Here is an 8,734-nt window from a genome sequence, read left to right as displayed (position 1 = left end):
TAAAATAACTTTCTTTTGGATGTGATATAATGTGTGGTATTATAAATCATATTTACATATTTAATATTAAACATAAAATCAGATGATCACTCATCATAGTATAACTGTGAGTTATTTCAATGAGTTTATGGGAAACAAAGAAATGAAATGAGAAAAAGTCTTCATTAGCTGAAACGGATCATCATGTTTTGAATGTAGGTGTTGCTATGGTGATGTCAATCATGTTGGGTCCTCCTCCTCTGATCTTTCTCCTCATGATTCACGGTGAGTTCATTCATTATTCATTATTTGAGATTCATTTGTGTTTAAGATAAAGATCTTCACACTTTGGGGGTGGTTTCCTGGACTGGGATTAGCTTAAGCCATTACTAGGTCTTAGTTTAATTGCGAAATATAACTAGTTTTAACAAACATGTCTTACTAAAAACATTACTTGTGTGCATTTTGAGGCAGAACGAAGGGCACTGATGTATATTAAGATATGTCAGTGCAAGTTGTTTTCAGTTTGGACGTTCAGTTTAGTTTAGGACTAGTCTATTCCCTGACCGGGTAACTGTGTCATGACTGCTGGGTGATCGATGGCTGTGTGATCTGTGTGTGTGTGTTGTTTACCTGTGGTGCCGGTTCCTCGTGTGTTCACTAACTCCGCCCCCTTGTTTCGGTAATTGTTCACCGGTGGTGTCTCGTTTACCTTTTCCTTTATATTGCACGTAGTCCTGTCCTTCGTTGCGCGCTCATTGTTTTATCACAGTCCTGCTGCCCTGCCTTGTCAGTCGCTCTCTGTCTCCTCCTCTTGTTACCCCAGGTTTGGTTTTCGGCGTTCGGGGACTCGTCTTCGCCCGGACCGCTCGCTTGTGGAGTACTGGATCTCATTGACTTTGTTTGTCTCTCGGTACAGCTGGTTCGCTTCGTTTCTAGGCGGTATACCAGCTGTCTCTGTCTCTCTCCGGTTTGCATCATCACCCGTGAGTGGAGTACACCTATTTACCATTGTGGATTATATTGACTCTAACGACTGTTGTTTCTCGGAACCGCTGGTTCGCTTCGTTTTTAGGCGGTGACCAGTGGTTTCCGAGTGGCTCTTCTACATCAGGATTTCACAGTGGATTACCCGTCTGAGAACTTGGATTTCCCATCTTCCATCTCCGCCTGTCATCCACCTTCAGAGCGGCGTGTTTCATCCCTCTGTTGCGTGTGGTGACTGTGCTGGTGTTCTCGACGGAGTGCGTGGGTGGCTCTCTCTCTCCCTTCGGATCTGTACTGGATTATTGTGTAGCGCCGACTCACTCTCTCCTACTGTGGGAGTGCTTCATTCCCACAGTAGTGTTTTCATCCAGAGTGAGTCAACGGGTGTGTGCCGTGTGTGGATCTACCAGTGACTTTGCTCTCCAGTTCTCTATCTCCTTTTCTAATTAAATATTGTTAACTTGCACTTGACTCCGAAGTTCATTTTCATGACAGATGAGCGCGCCACGAATGGAGTCAGCAAGTTTAGAGAGTCTGGAGGTGCAGACCGCCCTTCACCAGCAGGGGGCGGCCATCGACCAACATTCGTCGTTATTGTCTGCTGCTGCCAGAGATTTCAGTATCTTGTCGGAGCAACTTAAAGAGCTCAGCAATCGCTTGGACCAAGTGACTCCTCACCATGAAGCCCCAGCCTCATCCGGAGGATCTGTTGCATTTGAACGGGAGCCACACACGGCAACACCCCCCACCTACAATGGCGACCCCAACACCTGCAGATCCTTTTTGCAACAGTGCTCTCTCGTCTTTGGGCTCCAACCCTGTCGATTTTCTTCATCCACTTCCAAGGTGGCCTATGTTCTGACGTTACTCACGGGAAGAGCGAGAGACTGGGGTATGGCCGCCTGGGGGGCTAAAGCTCCATTTACACTTTCATTTGAGGCTCTCGAGGATGAGATGTTAAAGTTGTTTGATCGCTCACTCAAGGGGGACATGGCAGCGGCTGAGTTGGTGAGATTACGGCAACGTAATGACTCCGTCACAGACTTTGCTATAAGATTTAAGACTCTCGCTATTTGCTGCAACTGGAACGACGCGCCATTAAGAGCGCAATTCCTCGAGGGTCTCACACCGGGCATTCAAGACGAGATTGCACTGAGGGAGCCACCCACGTCACTGGAAGCTGCCATCGATCTGGCTCTGAGGGTGGAGTCTCGCCATCGGCAGAGAGATCTGCGACGCTCATTTCGTCATCTGATGTCGGAACCAGGGGAGACTGCTTCAGAGACGCCCTCCGAGGAGCCTATGCAGCTGGGCAAGTTTCGTATCTCTGCTGGTGAGAGAAATCGTCGGCTGTCTAATGGCCTCTGCTTATATTGTGGCAAGCCGGGGCATCTGGCGGCTACCTGTCCGGTAAAAGCTCACGCCCGCCGATGAACCTGGGAGTCTCGGTGGGCGCATCGTCATTTAAATCTCCCGTAAGCAGCACTACATTACCTGTTATTATTAACTCTTTCCCGTCACAGGCGTTGCTGGATTCCGGTGCGGAGGCGTGTCTTTTGGATGCTGGGTTGGCCAAATCCTGGGGTATTCCACTCATCCCTCTCTCCTCTCCTTTGTCTGCCTGGACATTGAAGGGCCAGCATATGGCTGTGATCACGCACCGCACACCCTCTGTGAGTTTGTTTGTTTCTGGCAATCATCGTGAGGAGATTGAGTTTTACATCTTAGAGGATTCACAATCACCAGTCATTTTAGGTCATGACTGGTTATCCAAACATAATCCTCACGTTGATTGGCAGAACAATGTTGTGTTATCTTGGAAGTCTTCGTGTTCTGCTCCTTCTCTTGTCTCTTGTTCTGTCTCGCAGGTTCCGGCTATCGATCTCTCAGGAGTCCCGACGGAGTATTCGGATCTGTATCAGGTTTTCAGTAAGTCCCGGGCTACTTCTCTGCCTCCTCATCGGTCGTATGATTGCGAGATCAAACTACTTCCCAACACTTCTCCGCCTAAGGGTCGTATATTTTCCCTAGCTAAACCAGAAAGAGAGGCTATGGATAAATACATTAATGACGCTCTTAAAGCCGGTCTCATTCGCCGCTCCTCGTCTCCAGCTGGTGCTGGATTTTTCTTTGTAAAGAAGAAAGACGGGTCTCTTCATCCGTGCATTGATTATCGAGGGCTGAATGACATTACTGTTAAGAATAAGTACCCCTTGCCATTAATGTCATCAGCATTCGAGTTATTACAGGGAGCGCGCGTATTTACCAAGCTAGATCTGCGCAACGCTTATCACTTGGTACGTATTAGAGAGGGCGATGAGTGGAAGACAGCCTTTAACACACCCTCAGGACACTGGGAATATTCCGTTCTGCCGTTCGGTCTTTGTAACGCTCCAGCTGTCTTCCAGACCATGGTCAATGAAGTGCTGGGTGACATGATTAACAGATTTGTCTTTGTGTATCTCGATGACATTCTCATCTTTTCTCCCTCCATGCAGATACACACTCAGCACGTTCGCATGGTTTTACAACGGCTTTTAGAGAATCAGCTATTCGTTAAGGCGGAGAAGTGCGAGTTCCACAGGAAGTCGGTTTCGTTTCTGGGTTTTGTTATTGCCGAGGGAGAGATTCGTCCCGATCCCGCTAAGGTTAAGACGGTTGCCGATTGGCCAGTACCCGACACTCGGAAGGAGCTTCAGCGATTTCTGGGGTTCGCCAATTTTTATCGGCGTTTCATCAGAAATTTCGGTCAGATCGCTAAGCCTCTTACTGCTCTCACTTCACCTAACGTATGTTTCCGTTGGAATAGAGAGGCTCAGGAGGCCTTTGATGTGTTAAAGTCCCGGTTCATCTCTGCGCCTGTCCTCTCTATTCCCGATCCGGCTAAACAATTTATAGTGGAGGTGGATGCATCTGATGTCGGGGTAGGCGCCGTTTTATCACAGCGATCGTCTATTGATGGGAAAGTACATCCGTGTGCTTTTTTCTCTCACCGGTTAAACCCAGCAGAACGTAATTACGACATAGGGAATCGGGAGCTGTTGGCGGTTAGACTCGCTTTGGGTGAATGGCGTCACTGGTTGGAGGGAACCTCGGAGCCCTTTCTGGTCTGGACGGATCATAAAAATCTTGAATATATCCGTTCGGCCAGAAGACTAACAACTAGGCAGGCTCGTTGGGCACTCTTCTTTGATCGTTTCAACTTCACCCTCTCGTACCGGCCTGGCTCGAAAAATACCAAACCTGATGCTCTCTCCCGTCTGTTCGAGAAGTCCGATTCGGAGAGGGCGGAGACCATTCTCCCGGAGGGGAGGGTGGTCGGCGCCCTCGTATGGGGAATCGAACAGCGGGTGAGAGAGGCCGGCCGGGAGGGGGGAGTTCCGGAGGGGTGTCCAGCGGGTCGCCTATGGGTTCCTGAGCGGTTACGTTCCGATGTCATCCGGTGGGGTCACGAGTCCAAGTTTGTCGGCCATCCAGGTATTCGGAGAACGTTGGCTGCCGTCCGTCAGCGTTTTTGGTGGCCTTCTATGTCCACTGACGTCAGACAGTTTGTACTAGCCTGTTCGGTTTGTGCTCGTAATAAAGCATCTAATTTACCACCCGCTGGTCTGCTTAAATCTTTGCCCGTGCCCTCCCGCCCCTGGTCTCATATAGCCCTTGATTTTGTCACTGGCTTACCGGCATCTAATGGTAACACTGTTGTTCTAACTGTGGTGGATCGCTTTTCGAAGGCGGTTCATTTCATTCCCCTGCCCAAGCTACCTTCTGCTAAAGAGATGGCTCAGGTTTTGATTAATCACGTCTTTCGGTTACATGGTATTCCGACTGACGTAGTGTCAGATAGGGGTCCTCAGTTCATCTCTCGTTTTTGGCAGGAGTTTTGTAGACAAATTGGCGCCACGGCCAGCTTGTCTTCTGGTTATCACCCGCAGACCAATGAGCAATGCGAACGGGCTAATCAGGATCTCGGTAGAACGCTCCGCTGTCTGTCGTCACAATATCCGAATTCCTGGTGCGATCAGCTCCCGTGGGTTGAGTATTCTCATAATTCTCTTCCCGTTACGTCTACCAATTTATCCCCGTTTGAACTTTCCATCGGTTATCAACCTCCCCTGTTTCCATCACAGGAACCCGAGGCAGCGGTTCCGTCTGCATTAGCTTTCGTACGCAGGTGCAGACGCACCTGGAGGAGAGCTAAGACACTGTTATTATCTAATTCCAGACGAACCAAAGCTGCAGCTGATCGTCATCGGCGACCTCCACCCCGTTACGTTTGTGGTCAAAAGGTATGGCTTTCTACCAAGGATCTGTCTCTCCGTGAGCCTTCTCGTAAGCTGGCTCCGAGATTCATTGGGCCATACAGTATTTCTAAGGTCATTAATCCGGTGACGATAAAGCTCAAGTTACCCCTTTCTCTTGGTCGGGTTCACCCTGTTTTTCATGTATCCAAGGTTAAACCTGTGATGTTTGCTCGCTATAACCCTCCTGTCTCTGCCCCTAATCCCCCCGCCCCTCGTCTAGTGGATGGTGCCCGTCTATACTGTTAAGAGGTTACTAGACTCTCGCCGCAGGGGCAGAGGATTTCAGTATTTAGTGGATTGGGAAGGATACGGTCCTGATGAGAGGAGCTGGGTTCCGGGTCGGGATTTGCTGGATCCTGGGCTGATCGAGGACCTCCGTCGGCGACAGGGTGAGTCTCCCGGTCCGTCTGGTGCCGGTCGTGGATGGGGGGCTACTGTCATGACTGCTCGGTGATCGATGGCTGTGTGATCTGTGTGTGTGTGTTGTTTACCTGTGGTGCCGGTTCCTCGTGTGTTCACTAACTCCGCCCCCTTGTTTCGGTAATTGTTCACCGGTGGTGTCTCGTTTACCTTTTCCTTTATATTGCACGTAGTCCTGTCCTTCGTTGTGCGCTCATTGTTTTATCACAGTCCTGCTGCCCTGCCTTGTCTTGTCAGTCGCTCTCTGTCTCCTCCTCTTGTTACCCCAGGTTTGGTTTTCGGCGTTCGGGGACTCGTCTTCGCCCGGACCGCTCGCTTGTGGAGTACTGGATCTCATTGACTTTGTTTGTCTCTCGGTACAGCTGGTTCGCTTCGTTTCTAGGCGGTATACCAGCTGTCTCTGTCTCTCTCCGGTTTGCATCATCACCCGTGAGTGGAGTACACCTATTAACCATTGTGGATTATATTGACTCTAACGACTGTTGTTTCTCGGAACCGCTGGTTCGCTTCGTTTTTAGGCGGTGACCAGTGGTTTCCGAGTGGCTCTTCTACATCAGGATTTCACAGTGGATTACCCGTCTGAGAACTTGGATTTTCCATCTTCCATCTCCGCCTGTCATCCACCTTCAGAGCGGCGTGTATCATCCCTCTGTTGCGTGTGGTGACTGTGCTGGTGTTCTCGACGGAGTGCGTGGGTGGCTCTCTCTCTCCCTTCGGATCTGTACTGGATTATTGTGTAGCGCCGACTCACTCTCTCCTACTGTGGGAGTGCTTCATTCCCACAGTAGTGTTTTCATCCAGAGTGAGTCAACGGGTGTGTGCCGTGTGTGGATCTACCAGTGACTTTGCTCTCCAGTTCTCTATCTCCTTTTCTAAATAAATATTGTTAACTTGCACTTGACTCCGAAGTTCATTTTCATGACAAACTGCCCCATATGTTTTATAAGTTTTAGTTGTGCGTTTGCTGAAGCTGCTGTTAATGTATTCATTGTGATCATTGTGTGTTTCAGGAGTTTATAGTGCTGATGATGTGTGGGGTGTGAATTACAGCCCCTCATATATCTGTGCACTAAAGGGTTCAACAGTGATAATAAACTGCACTTATGAATACCCTACTGGACATCAGATCAATAACACATTCTGGACAAAGATTAACAGTCCTGATCCTCCAGATCTGTCTGAGGACTCTGAATACAGTCAGAGGATTCAGTATCTGAAAGATAAACATCACGGCACCATGAGACTGACTGATGTGAGAAAGACAGATTCACACAAATACTATTTCAGATTCATCACTGATAAAGACAAATGGATTGGTAGACCTGGCGTGACTCTGAAAATCACAGGTAAGTGAATCACTCATTGATAATAATAATGTGTGTTGAATACCATGTAGATATCTGTATCTGTGTTGTGTTGTCAGATCTTCAGGTGGAGTCTTCAGTTGAGAAAGTGATGAAGGGACATTCAGTGACTCTTACATGTAAAAGCAGATGCAGTCTGACTGACAGATCAACATTCATCTGGTTTAAAAACACACAGTTATTAAGTGAGAGATCAGCAAGAAACAATCAACTCATCCTGCAGTCAGTAAGAAGAGAGGATTCAGGCAACTATAGCTGTGCTGTACAGGGACACAAACTCACATCACCTCATCAATATATCAATGTCATCTGTAAGTTCATATTCAATAAGTTTATAAAATCCATTTAAAGACTTGAGAATACAGATTGATTATGAATGTTTCTCTAGATCCTCCAGAAGAGATTTGTGTGCTGGTGAATCCATCTGGTGAAATAATGGAGGGTGATTCAGTGAATCTGACCTGCAGCAGTGAATCAAATCCACCTGTTCAGATCTACAGCTGGTTTAAGGTGAATAAAACATCATCTGTTGGATCTGGACAGACGTACAGCATCACTAACATTAACTCCAGTCACAGTGGATGGTTTTACTGTGAGGCTCAGAATGACATCGGATCTCAAAGATCTGCTGCTGTGTCAGTCAATGTTAAAGGTATACAACTTTGGGTTTAAAGAGAATATGAAAAAAATAGGAAATATTTTATATAACGTCACTTTTCATGTTTTAGGAGGAAAAGACTCAGTCCTGTATGTGGTTGCTGGAGTCTCAACTGGATGTGGATTATTCATTTTCATTCTCATCATTGTGTTTGTGTGGTGAGTTTATTTTGACTGTTAGATAAAGAAAACTTTTTAACAACAAACCCTACTGAAGCCCTGTCTTCTGACGTTATACTGATATTACAGTGGCCAGTCTGAACAGTGTTTGATATTTAGCTCATCTTGATTTAATTATTTTATTGCAACGAATGTAAAAAAAAAACACCCAGCGCCCTCAAAAACAGAAGTCACCATCCGCCACTGGGGTGCAAGGTGTATGTTTGACACCCCTGGTATACAGTATAGTTACTTAAAAAAAATGTGTGAACACATGATTGAATTGTTTTCTTAAAATGAAATTAACATGTAACTTTTGAGGTTGTAGCCCTTACCTGCAAATATTTAATAACATAATTTTTTTTCTAATAATTTTATATAATTCTTTATTACAGGAAGTGCAAACACAGACCTGATGACATCAGACAAAATCAGGTAAAACAAAAAACTGCAAATTGCTGCAAACAGACTGTAGTTACGATTGTTTTCTCTCATTGTAGGATAATATGTATTCATCAGGAGTCTCAACTCCAAAATTCAGACATGCTGAGGAGATCCTCTATTCAACTGTCCAACACATCAAAGACACAAAGACTGAAAACGATGAGATGTTGCTGGAGAGGTGAAAAATTATGACACATTCAAAAAAAAAATATACAAATATTATGATTTTCACCAGCTTCTATAATGAAAACTCTTTAATTGTTCCCTAACAAAAGCAATCTTATCTCATATCATTGTTTTTCCACAGATCTGCTGTTTATATAATGGAGGATGAATCAGTGATGTACAGTACAGTCAAGGGATCCATCAGTGGACCTTAGCCAGGACCTTTGGGGGGGGTAAATCTATTTCATGCATTCTGAC

At 46.5% G+C, this 8,734-nt stretch overlaps 1 protein-coding gene across 1 annotated transcript; it reads left to right on the top strand.

The window, feature by feature from the left end:
- The first annotated feature begins 206 nt into the window (after positions 1–206).
- LOC135783402 (B-cell receptor CD22-like) lies at positions 207–8,734 on the top strand. The gene is made up of 8 exons (XM_065294079.2): positions 207–264; positions 6,698–7,033; positions 7,111–7,362; positions 7,440–7,703; positions 7,780–7,867; positions 8,263–8,302; positions 8,368–8,489; positions 8,619–8,734. Exons 1-8 carry the CDS (start codon positions 207–209, stop codon positions 8,689–8,691), a joined length of 1,233 nt encoding a protein of 410 aa, XP_065150151.2. The 3' UTR covers positions 8,692–8,734.

The sequence above is a fragment of the Paramisgurnus dabryanus genome, chromosome 2, assembly GCF_030506205.2.
Source record: "Paramisgurnus dabryanus chromosome 2, PD_genome_1.1, whole genome shotgun sequence".
Lineage (NCBI taxonomy): Eukaryota > Metazoa > Chordata > Actinopteri > Cypriniformes > Cobitidae > Paramisgurnus > Paramisgurnus dabryanus.
The sequence above is the reverse complement of the archived record's forward strand: the minus strand, read 5'-3'. Positions and strand labels throughout refer to the sequence as shown.